At 52.9% G+C, this 12,045-nt stretch overlaps 3 protein-coding genes across 3 annotated transcripts; 2 read left to right on the forward strand and 1 right to left on the reverse strand.

Annotated features, from left to right (window-relative positions):
- The first annotated feature begins 4,866 nt into the window (after positions 1-4,866).
- V8C40DRAFT_2505 (glycoside hydrolase superfamily) lies at positions 4,867-6,629 on the forward strand. Its single transcript, XM_083216990.1, has 4 exons — positions 4,867-5,351; positions 5,489-5,720; positions 5,837-6,405; positions 6,489-6,629. Exons 1-4 carry the CDS (start codon positions 5,169-5,171, stop codon positions 6,576-6,578), a joined length of 1,074 nt encoding a protein of 357 aa, XP_083078688.1. The 5' UTR covers positions 4,867-5,168; the 3' UTR covers positions 6,579-6,629.
- Positions 6,630-8,312: 1,683 nt separating this feature from the next.
- On the forward strand, positions 8,313-10,171 carry V8C40DRAFT_228965 (uncharacterized protein). Its single transcript, XM_083212385.1, has one exon. It carries the CDS (start codon positions 8,694-8,696, stop codon positions 9,594-9,596), a length of 903 nt encoding a protein of 300 aa, XP_083078689.1. The 5' UTR covers positions 8,313-8,693; the 3' UTR covers positions 9,597-10,171.
- Positions 10,172-10,660: 489 nt separating this feature from the next.
- V8C40DRAFT_260062 (t-SNARE) lies at positions 10,661-12,045 on the reverse strand (the record flags this gene model as incomplete). Its single annotated transcript, XM_083219096.1, has 4 exons — positions 10,661-10,878; positions 10,934-11,710; positions 11,782-11,930; positions 12,029-12,045. 4 exons carry the CDS (start codon positions 12,043-12,045, stop codon positions 10,661-10,663), a joined length of 1,161 nt encoding a protein of 386 aa, XP_083078690.1.

Genomic DNA, 12,045 nt, shown 5'->3' on the forward strand with positions numbered 1-12,045 from the left:
GGTGCCCTAGGAAGAGTGTGGGTAAGAGTTGGGTTGGACTTTGATTCCAGACGGAGCCATGACCCTTTGTTTGGCTTAAGAGAGAGACGGTTAAGACCGAAGTGGAACCTCGAAGATCCACCGTTGAAGATTAGTCCCTTTACCTGTTCCCTGCCTGACACTAGCAGGCATATCCGGTCCGTCAAGATGAGGGGTCCCCTAATTGCTAGCAGCGTGCTTGTTCGTTCTCTGCGTTTCGATTTCCACCACAAGCTTCTTTGGCAACCCAACTGCCGAGGAGCAAGAAGAGCCCAGTGGTGACGGCGACCGCTTGGCAGTTTGGGGTAGCACAAGGCGAAGAGCCTTTTTTTTTTTTGGTCTTCCCGTCGCGCCAAGTGCCGGGGCGGGATTTCGCAAACAACTTTGAGCCAATCGTTGACATGAGACCAGTCACAATCAATCACTCAGGATTTCGCGCAGCTAGGCGAGTACCTCCTTGGTACATTATCAGGTACCTGTGGTAGTACGTTTGTATCGAGAGCCTGTTTCTTGCTTCCATCAGCGGCGTTGTTCGTCTCTAATGTCTTGTCTCCCGGGCCACTGTAGTATGGTACTTCACATCATGTAGGGATATTCGTGTATTTCCCCAATGAAGCCTTTCCTGCGCATAGCCTGTATGCGTGCCTACCCGTACAGGTCTTCACATACCCAGCAGCCCGAGGTCGAATGAGCCAAAGCCGTGGCACTGGGCTGATGAGCAGGGTCCGGGGGTGCCATTTGACCCTGCGGGCGCGCAAACAACCATGCCAGTAATAATGCGCTGGTCGCTGCCTCGCTTACATCGTTGTTGTGGATATGATGAACGCTGTACTGTACTTTGTAGAACTGTACAGTATGGCCATGGATAAGACCAAGGATCCGAGACAACATGGAATGTTTTCCTCACATCCAGGCAGCCGAAGCGCGTCTGTTGACAATCTTGCTCAAAATAGGATCCAAGCTGGGCCTCTGTCTGTCGGTAGCGTAATGCTGCGACCAGCTCGGCAGACAACGTTGCCTTTGCAATGAGAATAGCTGTAGGCTAAGGACAGGTAGGTAAGTCGTAGTAGAGTATTGTTTGGTTAGGTAGGTAGTAATAACTCAGCACTTCTGGGGTAACCGCCAAGTACCAGCGCGGTAACTTTGCTGCCCACGATGCGACACACGCTGATGCTTGCAGCTTTGGAGGCGTCAAGGGAGGTCTAGAAGCACCCCGGCAGCATCCGAGATCCTCCCCGAGCGGCACGCAACACATTGGCTAGTGTAGTAGATATGCAGCCTGCGGAAGCTGCGCAAGCGGGGAAGACTGAAGAATTTCAAAGAGGCATGAAGGTCGGGAAGCATCCAGTCTGTGCTGTGTTTGGCCTGTTTCGTCCCTCGTTTTTCCTCCTATCACAGTCTCTGAAAGCGTGGTGATGCGGTTAAACATCGAGAGACATGTGATGCTTCTGGCCTATCAGGGAGGGTTGGAGGGCTGCGCCTCTGGTCCGAGCGGGTAGGCTGTAAGTTGTAATATGCCTCCCATCCCTGTTGGTTTCATTTCATGGCGGTTGATGTTGGGCCAGGATGAGCCAGCAGCGGGAGATACAGTACTCGTAGTTGCATACGGAGTAACATATCTTGGGCACAAGCAACTCCAGCAGAACATGTGAAGGCCTCGTGATCACTTTTCAGGCCTGAACAGTAGCGCTCTGTTATTATCTATCGGGTACCATGAGGGGACTGAGGAGGTGCTTACCAACTGCGTGTGGCGTGTTCCCACAACATCCATCCATGGAGCTCTTGGGCACTTGAAGCATCGAAGCCACGGAACAGGGCATGCCTGAATTACCCGCCCTTACCTGCCTTTACCAGTATATGATACGATACTAGCCCTTCGTACTCGATACGCTAGCATTGCAAGATGGTGGACGGATGATTTCCCCAGGCACGCCTCTTGATCTCCTCACGTGTGGCGGATCAAAACGTGGCAGTCACAGACGGTATCCAGTCAAGACGCAGAGACGCCTGCACCAGATGATTTGGGTGCCCACCAAGCAGCAAGGATTCTGACTTCTGTTCCCCGCCTTGCTTTGCCATCGGAGACTTGTCCATGGTTTCTCCATACCTGAACATGGTTTCTTTTTCACCAGCGCGGCAGCTTGTGCAGCGCCTTGTGCAGAATCTTGTGCAGCCTGTTTATCTTGTATAGCTTGTGCAACGACTGACATGTAAATGGGGGCAAGCATAAGCCAGCATTGAGCCGGGTTGCGAATGACCGCGACGGATGTAGCATGAACGGGCGTGACGATGCTTGGTAAGGAGCGAGGATTCCCCCTCTCTAGAGCTTAGATGGCCTAGCGATGCCATCGACGTCCTAGTTATGCGTCGACGAAGATCTCAAGACTAGTAGAAGGAATCCGGACAAGCTCGTAGAGTTCCCGCAGTCGGCGACATGCTGCTAATCGTCATGAGCCTCACCGTGTGCATCCTTATTCTGTCGACTTGCAACTGGGACTCGGCCAAACTGGTAAACATGAAAAGCATCATTCAACGTAGAAGCATGACATGTTGTAGCAAGATGCAGCTCGATAAAAGCGTTCATGTTTATTACGAGTACGATTTCCCTTGGCGGGTTAGGAGTACCTATGCAGAGTGTCGGAAACATGTCGCCCAAGCGAGTTTTCTGTACTTTGTAAGCACAAGAACGAGCATGGCTTGCCCTCAACGGTGAATGTTCTACGTTACCCATACGTTCATTGGTCAATCAAGAGGGGAGGAGTCCGAGCAGCAGTAGAGGGAAAAAATTCCCTCGATGGAGAAATTGGCATTCTCCTCTTCAGAACTTTCTCCATAGTGGACAGCGGAGGTTCATCGCTTAAGCTCTCAGCCCCCACGAGGAAATTTGGTAGATTTGCTATCTTTTTTCCAGCAGCTGAGTACATATTGTGACCGAATTCCAAAAGACGAGGAGAAGGAGCAACGAGCAACCCGCTGGAAGGAACAAGGCCAAAAGGAGGAAGGAAGGGCTGATGCCTGAGGGCGCTGTTTGACAGCCTTGCGCAAACCAACTCAACTCACCCTGCAGTCAGTTGTGCCATGACTTGCCAGCTTTCTCTTGAACCTCGACTTATTAACCTCTCTTCACTCTACACTCGCACAGATGCACTGCTCCTAGACGGACAAAGCCCGATTGGCCGTCCAAAAGGGAGATTCAAGGAAACTACAGGCCGTGCCCGGCTCCATGCCGTCATTTTCCTAGCCTTGCGAAGTTGCGGTCGAGTTCTTACTTGTCTCACAGTCAACATTCCGCAGCGCTGCCGCTTGCCAGGTCTTGCCGTTGGGCAAAACGCCCGTTTAGCAACGATTCGACAGGGCACGCCCTGTTTTGTCTTTTTCCCTTCGCAACTTGTCCGAAGGTGATGGCGATGTTGGTCGCGATGGAGTAACTCCACGGTCATTTCGGTCTCTCCGCCTCAAAGCGCCCTTGTCTCACCGTTGACGCATATCCACGAGGCGAATCTGACGTGATTTGGTGTGACTTGCAGCGTGTGTCTCGGTCAAAGAAGCCGGTCAGGGATGCCTCACCACCGCCGAAACGCTGTCTCGCCTTGTCGACGTCGGGGCTGATTGGAGAGCTGCCGTCAAGGCGTCGGGCTAGTATCGCATTAGCCTGTCTCTCATTTCACAGCCGCCAATCTGAACATTCAATCAAATATGACGAAGCAGGGAAGGGAAAAGCTGGCGGTCAAGAAAAAGGCAAAGACGGGTCGCGTCCTGCCGTCCACGGGATGCGATGTAGCCACGGCGCTTAGGAGTTTTCTGCGAAGACACGAATCCTGTCCAAAGAGATGATAAACATGGGTGGAAGCGGCCCAATTTTAGGACCCAGAGTCCGTGCGGCAGCAGTCAGAAGGAATCCTAGAGGAGAGGAAGAAGAACGAAGAGGAGAGAGAGAGATTGGGAGAGAAAAAATCGGCAATGGGAATACGACCAACTTCGAGAAAGGGAATTGGCTGTGGCCGTTACAGTTACTGGCAAAAAGAGCGGTAGCGGGATCTGGTTTAGGATGAACGGGTCTTTTGGTGAATGTCCACCTCATCCGTCAAGCTATCCAGCCTCCCATCGTGTCTAGCCCTCCCAACGGGGTCATCATCTCCCCCCTCCACTCGATTCTGATCGCCGACAGCCCAGTCACCTCTGCCAACGACTGGACATGGGCAAACGACAAGGACGAGGACGGTTTTATCTAGCATACGTAGGGAAACCGCATTCACCGAACATCCGCCTTATATACGCTCAAGCAGAATTCAAGGACGGCCCCGTCCGAGGCGGCTCAAGTCAACCAGCGGCCAACAACTGTCCTCGGATCTGGAACATCCCACGCATGCTGTCACTGCCTCTCTCTCTATACTCCTGTACATGTCATTCTCCTCTTCCCACGCAAGTCAGCAGTTGGGCTCCCCGCAATTATGTCATGCATCGTGGATGGCCTCGTCTGTCCCTGGCCTCTGGCCAGTCCGAGGGCTTTCCTCGGACCCTCATCTCTTTTTTTTTCTGTGCGTAATTTGCATTCTTCCTGTGTCCCATCTCTGTGTTCAGTGCCCAAGACATTTTCAAAGCCCCCCGGTCTCCACCGCGACCTGCCATTCGACTGTTGCCCGTCCCACCACCCGGACCGCTTGGTCTTTTGCTCGGCCTAGGGTTTTGACTCCCTCTTCCATATCGGTGTATGCTCGTATGAGTGAGCGCTCCGTACCACGCCGCGTGTGAATGGCGTTTGGCAATCATGCCCCCCAAGAAAACACACGACACGCCGGCATTGAGCCCCAGCAAGGCCGCCCACCCCCTTGATGCCTAACCTGAGTTGCTGTCTTGGTCCTTTGGCCTTCCGGAGCTAGCCCCGTCCCGAGTAGTACGTCTCCGGCAGGGCTTTTGAAGTTGGATCTTCACAATGTTGCCGATTAACTACAAAACTGTCCCATGCTGCTGCCCTCTGTGTCTTCCCCCCTCTCAAACCCCCGAAGCCATCCCTTGCCGCTTCTCTATGCTTCAGACTCGGCGGCCAATTGATGACCCCGTCCACGGCCACGGCCCATTCCTCAAGTCGCCGTTTCTCCTCCGTCACCGCCGTTCTCCTCCGGCTCGTCTGGCCGTAAACCGACAGCAACATGAGCGCCGTGTCACGCAAGTCACGAATGGCCACCAGTGTGGCCAGAGTCATGTACACCAATGCAGTCTATTTCCCTAGCAGCAGAATATACCAAGGTGATTCGCCCGGAATGCTCAATTACGGCTGCATCAACCACGTGTATTATGCTTATGCCAGTGTGACTGCGGACGGCAGTGTGTTTGTGAGTCCTGATGAAATTGCCCGGAAGCCACCATTGCCAAAGTGGCTTTCTTCCCGTGCTCTTGTTTCGGGATAAGTTGAGAAGATTTCACCTGCATATGTTGCACGGCTGGCTGACTTTTGTGACGTGTGGCCCAGCTTGGCGATGAGTGGGCCGATGCAAGAGCGCCAGTGGATGGCGTTCAGGGTGGCTTGGGATCCTTGATGCATCTCAAGCAGAGGCACCCTCACCTGCAGGTCGTCTTATCTATTGGTGGCAGCACTGCGTCCGAGGTATTCCCCGTTGTTGCGTCCAGCACTCTGCTCAGGGACAACTTTGCCAGGTCTTGCCTTGGCCTTGTTGAAGCTTCCGGCCTGGATGGTATTGATAGTGAGTATGAAGAAACATCCTGGGGGTGATGATACAAGAGGCACAGCCGTCATCATCAATTCACACGCACACACGCGTATGCAAGTCCACAACTAACCGCACACTGGCCGGAATAGTTGCTTGGGAATTCCCGTCCGAGGCCAAACATGGCCACGACTTCCTGGCCCTATTGGCAGCAGTCCGGATTCACCTTCCTGATGACCGCTTCATCTTAACAGCTGTCCTCCCCGCGGCGAAGGAGGTGCTCGACCTCATCGATCTAAAGACGGCAGCCGAGTATCTTGACTACATCAATCTGGTGGCATATGATTTCTTCGGCACATGGACGTCCAAGAGCGGCCATCACGCACAATTATATACCATGAACAAGGACGAGCCGTCGGCATCGTCCGGCGTGGCACATCTGATGGCACAAGGATTCCCCCCAAAGAGCATCCTGCTCGGCATCCCTACGTACGGACGAAGCTTCCTAAAGGCAAACGGACCTGGCCAAGATTTCAACGGCGTAGGCGGCCAAGAGGGCACCTTCGAGTACAGCGAGCTGCCACGGAAGGGATGCAAAGAGATTGTGGATAGGCGCTATATTGCGGCCCAATGCGTTGGTGGCGATGGGGGCTTTGTCACCTACGACAACCCCGAGACGGTCAAGGTCAAGGCGGAATTTTGCAAGCAAAAGGGATTAGGGGTCTGTGGAGCTCATCTTCATCCAATCTTTGTGAGACGGCAAAAGGGAACTTTGCTAACGCTCAAGCCTTTTTAACATTACAGGGGCTCTTTTACTGGAACGGACCGGCGGATTCTCGAGATCAAGCAAGAAGCCTGATCGCGGCGGGTTTCCGCGCTCTGCATACCTCTTGAGGCAGTGCTTCAACTTGATGATTATGACGTCTTTTTTGATTTTTTTCTCAATCTAATGCATATAGATTCTCTTTACGCTTACGCCCATGGACCTTGCGCCCTTCACCTTACCGCCTCTGCTAGACAGAAAGCAAATCGGGGGAGGGGGGGCTTGGCTTGTCCAAGCTGTAGCATGACTCGGACGTCGTCGCAAGAAGAACCAAGGAAGGAAGCGTTCCGTCTTTTCTCTTCAACCACTGTTCCATATCGCGGTGAAGGATATTCTTTGTTTCTTTCTTTCTTCGGTACAGGGCTCTTTCTCTTGGGCAGAGCAAGAAAGAAAAGGTGGGAAAAAATAAAAAGGAAAATAGAAGGAGATGCGCAGATTCCATTGGTGCGCACACTGGAGAGGAAAAAAACCAACATCTTTTGATGATATCCCTTTATAGACTTAAAATAGACGGGGAGCAGGCGTTTCATTCTTTTGTTTTGATTACAGTTTTGGGGCATATTTCAACGATTTCTTACTTTGTCTCTCACCTCACCCTCCCCCCTCTATCCCCACGCTGGCAGATTGAATTTACCCAATGCTCTCTTCTCAAAGACTCCGCCATTTGACGGCTACAGACGGACCCCATGGCTATTCATAGCGTCGTTATGGCAGCTGCATTGGAAAAAGGCACGCCGGAGCATCAAGGAGGAAATTTTTGTGGCGCGCCGGGCAGAAAAAAACGTCACTCAGCATGTGGTGCGTTTCAAGTCGGAACGCCCAACTGGGGTAGAAGCGTCTGGGTCTGCATCTGGAAATTGGAGCCCCCATCGTGGAGCTTCTTACGGTACAGAAAACCGGGCCCGGGATTCTTGACTGGCTCGTCTTGGGAACTGGACAGCCAGGATCGGTGACGGTTTGGTGAATTAAAGTCGGGACGCACTTGAGCGGAGCGGCTGTCGCCGAGTTCGGGCTCTTGGGCGACATGTTGGCTGTTGGGAATTGGTGGAACTCAGTTAAGGTCGGTGCTATTCACGAGCTTCCACGGTGCTAGATGAAAATCAACCTCAAAGTCGTCGCTCCGTCCCGCTCATTTCGATGCCGCTACCACCGACGAGAGCTGCAGAGTGGTGGGAAGCTGGCCTCTGAGAAGAACCCCCTCCCCACGCCTTGGTCGCAAAAAGTAGCATCCAGACATGATACTAACGCATTTGTCGTTGGTGCTCGCAGCAGTACCTGGCAGCTTTGACAACGACTAATCCCGCGTCATGCAACCCAAGAGGACAGCAGTCAGTCAAGCGGCCATGTGCGAAGTATACTCAAAGAGACAGTCCATGGCGTGCTCCGCATAAGCCCAATGGCTTTAGGACAGGTATTAGCCTCAACGCTAGCAAAATGGATTCACGAGTCGAGTGCAGCAGCTTCCAATGGCAGCAGAGGTTACGTACGAAGTTTACCGCACGGGGACTTCGTATACGCACAACGGCAGGCCTAGCAAATATGGACCAAAGTTGATTTGGTGCCAGAGTCCGAGTCCTGCCCGACGATGGAGATTTCGCTGGGAGCTGCTGGATGGGGATTGGGAAGAATGATGTGAGCTTTTGGCTGCTGGTTGCTTGGCGTCGCTGGAAATATGCCATATGATGCTTGCATGCATGCGGCTCACGTGGTGATAAGATATGTAGGCATGCCTGGACCGTGTCCTGCGTCTGGAGTGCGCGTCATCTTGCAGAGCTCCAGTGTTACGGTATGTGTTAGTTCTATAACGGAGCACTGGAACTGTCCTGTGCTGTGTTGTCAAGCTCCGTTACTGACTTTACTGCACAGCACGAGACCTCAGGCCACAGCAAAACAAGCGCCACCTACAGGCTGCATTCACTAACACGGGTGCTGTGCAGGTGCTAAACGAGCAGCTATACGACAGCTATACAGGCGCTACACAGGGCGGTATCCTGCCATGTCAGGTAGCGCCAAGGTACCTGGACGCTTCCGGTAGCCGCGCAGCCTCAAAGCCAAACCAGACAGCAAAACGAAGCCAACCGGCGCAGCGCAGCGCAGCAGGCTGACAGACAGCAAAAACCTCCAGACGGGCTTGAAGATGCCGCGTCTGTCGTCCTCCCTCTGCGTCCCCGTCCAGTCCCATCGCCATGTCCGGCCCAGATAGGGACGTGTCTTGCGCGGAGCCGCCCGCTCCGCTAACCGCGTTTAACGATCCATCTCCGTCCTTATCAGCATCGCAGACCCAGCCTCAACGGCCAGAAGCAGCCTTGGCAGCCCGGCCCGCGGAATCCCCCGAGTACGAGCAGCATCACCACAATCACAATCACGGCGTCGATAGCAACAGCGGCCTCGTTGACGGCAGCGATGGCAACCACAATCACAATCACAATGCCGACAACATCGACGGCGCTCATGACGTCGACGCTGCTGCCCGTGATGCCGCCCACGACGCTGATGCCGACCTCCCGCCCTTCGAGCCCATCTTCACCCTCCTGACCAACAACACCACAAACACCACCGTCCACCCTCGCGTCCACTACCTCTTCAGTGACGACGACGCCTCTGCCGTCCTCACCGCCCCGCAAACCGACCCTTTGCACCGCGCCCTCGTCGTCGACCTCGCCCCCCCTGCGGCCCCCAACGGCAAATGGACCGTCTCCTGGGCATCCAGCCTCACCCCCGACTTTGCCATCACAGCCTCGCAGCTCTCCCTTCAGCAGAACGGTAATGACACCGAGGCTGGGTCAACGTCGGCCGTGCTTCGCGTCGAAGGCGTAGAGCGCGAAGCTGTTGCCTCGAGGCCCAATAGCCTCCCTAGCTCGGGCAGCGGTGTTGTCGGCCGGGAAAACGTCGACCAGCTTACCGAGGAGTTTAAGCGTCGCATGGGTGTGCTCAAGAAGGTCGTTGACGAGGGCGAGAGGAGGAGAGAGGCAATGAGTAGGCTGAATGAAGAGAGGGTGCAGCATCAGCATCCTGACCAAGGCGAGGATACGGCAGCAATGCATGACGATGCCGGTGAGAGGAGTGTGCCAGAAGGACAGGATGGATGAGAGGACGTCAGGAGAATCCATGATTAATCCCCACTCGACCACACGACGCGTGGATATTCCATCTGATAGCAACCCAATCCTGACTCCTAACTCCCTCTCCGCCCAATATCTATCTACTTCTTGACACCACTGCTCGCAAACGACAGCATCAACGACGACAATCTCGCCCAATTTTTACACTACTCAGACTTTTCTTCACAATACCAGCAACTCTCAAGACATACTTGGAAAGCATCGCTTGGCGTACAGTCGCCTACAATCGGGCTTAGATTTTGGCTCTTTTTTTCTTCTATTTCTATTTAACCCGGAGTTTTGCTTCTTTCTTCACTTCTCTCTTCTCCTTGTTTGAGCTGAAAGACAGACATCTTGTCAACTCATGGTGATTTTGTTGAGCACTTGATTTACAGAGCTATCGGATAATATTACTACGTAGGACCAATATACTACTACTACTATCGAGTTCTACCATATCATATGTCTTATTAGTGATTGTTTTCACCTTGAACCAAATCATCAAGATCTGACCATATACCATATGTTATCACTAATTGTTTTCACCTAAATCCATACATTCCATCATCCAAGTCGATACATAGTATCCAAAGAAATGTGCGCGCAAGAATGAGAATATTTTGATTAAAATTTGATTAAAAGAAAAAACTCTCTGCTGAGCGCCTCAAATGCTAAACTCCAAAAAAACTAAATCTGCCTAATAAAGAGAAAACAGCAGCAGACGAAAACAATCGCATAGGGCATCTAAAACACAATTCAATCAATCCAATCGGCCATCTCCCGTTCTTCGACGACATAAGAAAAACAAAAAATCAAAAAGGCTCATTCCCTTTTTCAAAACAGCCATCGGAATGTTGTAGCCTTTTGCGTGGTGCCCGAGATCCAAAGGCGTAAACAAAAGAAAAATAGGCATATGTCCTTGCCACATGTCGATAGCTACTTTTTATACAATGTCTTTCAATGAAAAATGGAGTCAAAACGTGTGCACGCGTTCCCTTTTATACCTCCTTCTCTCTTTTTCCTTTCCTTCGATTTCACTTCGTTGCTCTTGTTCAGTTCAGTGGAGGTGCGACGGGCATGTGAGGTCTTCCGTGGGCTATGCGGCCAAGTCTCAGGGCCAGAGCATCGTCCACGGCGGGGATACGGGCGCCGAGACGAACAGCTGGCATTGCCACTCCCTCGAGCAGAGATCGCTTCTTGTTGTTGTTGTTTCCTCGGATGACGAAGACGTAGATGAGGACGATGATGACGACAATGGCAATAATGGCAACTATACAGGTTAGCTCTGAATTCCAGCACCAACGGCAGAATCGAGATCAACATACCAACAATACCGAGGCAAATCCACTTCTTCTTCCTGGTAGCCCTGGCAGTTGTGACAGCCACGGCAATCTCCTCATTGCCCTTGTCGAGGTTCTCGACAACCTCCTCACCCTTCTGCTCAATCTGCACAATGGTGGCATCCTGCTGGACGACCAGGGTATCAAGATCCTGCATAAGCTGGAACAGCTCCGTCATCTGCTGCTCAATCTTGAGCAGCTCCTTGTGGCGGTCCTGAACAGCGCTGAGTGCCGCACGGGCCTTGCCCTGTCTGTCGCTCTGCATCATGGCTTGGCTGAAGATTTGGCCACTGCCAGCATCGTTGACAGCGGCCTGGACCTCCTCCTCTGTAGCGTCGGGGCGGACAATGCGATATTGGCGGCTCATCTGTTGCTTGACGGCAGCCTGGAATTCCGACTCGACACCCTGGTACTTGGTGATGACGTCCTTGAGCCGTCGATCGACTCGGCTCACATGCTCTCTGTTCGCAGCACTTTGACCTTCAGGCTTGGACTTGACTTGGCGCACACGTTCGACAAGGGCACGATAATGAGTCGTGGTCTCGGTGGTGAGGGCATCCAATTGGCGGTTAGAATTGCTGGTCGAGGAGGTGTCGGTGTCATTGAGGACTCGGGTTTGCATCTGCTTGATCTGTTCCAGGCTGGCTTCGACTTGGCCGATTTCGTTGCCGATGTCACGGCACTCGTTGCGGATCGCGTTGGGGTCTTCGCGGGCCATGCCGCCGGCGTTTTGCGTCAGAGGAGCCATCTCGACTGCTGTAGCTGCAAATTGACTGTAAGCTTCTGAATTGTCCATAGTGGAACGATGTGTACGAGTATATGGTGTCTCATACCTCCAGCCTGGTCGTAACCACGACCACCAGCGCCATAGGGGGTATTATTATAGCCGGGAGGGGGAGTGTCATAGCCGCCCTGGTCATAGCCACCGCCGCTGTAGTTGTTGTCGTCCCGTTGGTCGTACGGGTTTTGCTTCCCGCCGTATCTGTTGAGAGACTGCTGTTAGTGACTGGAATGTGGATGTGGATTTGAGGGGCATTGCAGGCATATTGCATCCAGCAAGCATGATGGTACTCTACTGACCCGTACTGTTGTGCCAT

This window comes from Trichoderma camerunense (assembly GCF_050948025.1).
Source record: "Trichoderma camerunense strain CBS 138272 chromosome Unknown V8C40scaffold_1, whole genome shotgun sequence".
In the NCBI taxonomy this organism is placed as follows: domain Eukaryota; kingdom Fungi; phylum Ascomycota; class Sordariomycetes; order Hypocreales; family Hypocreaceae; genus Trichoderma; species Trichoderma camerunense.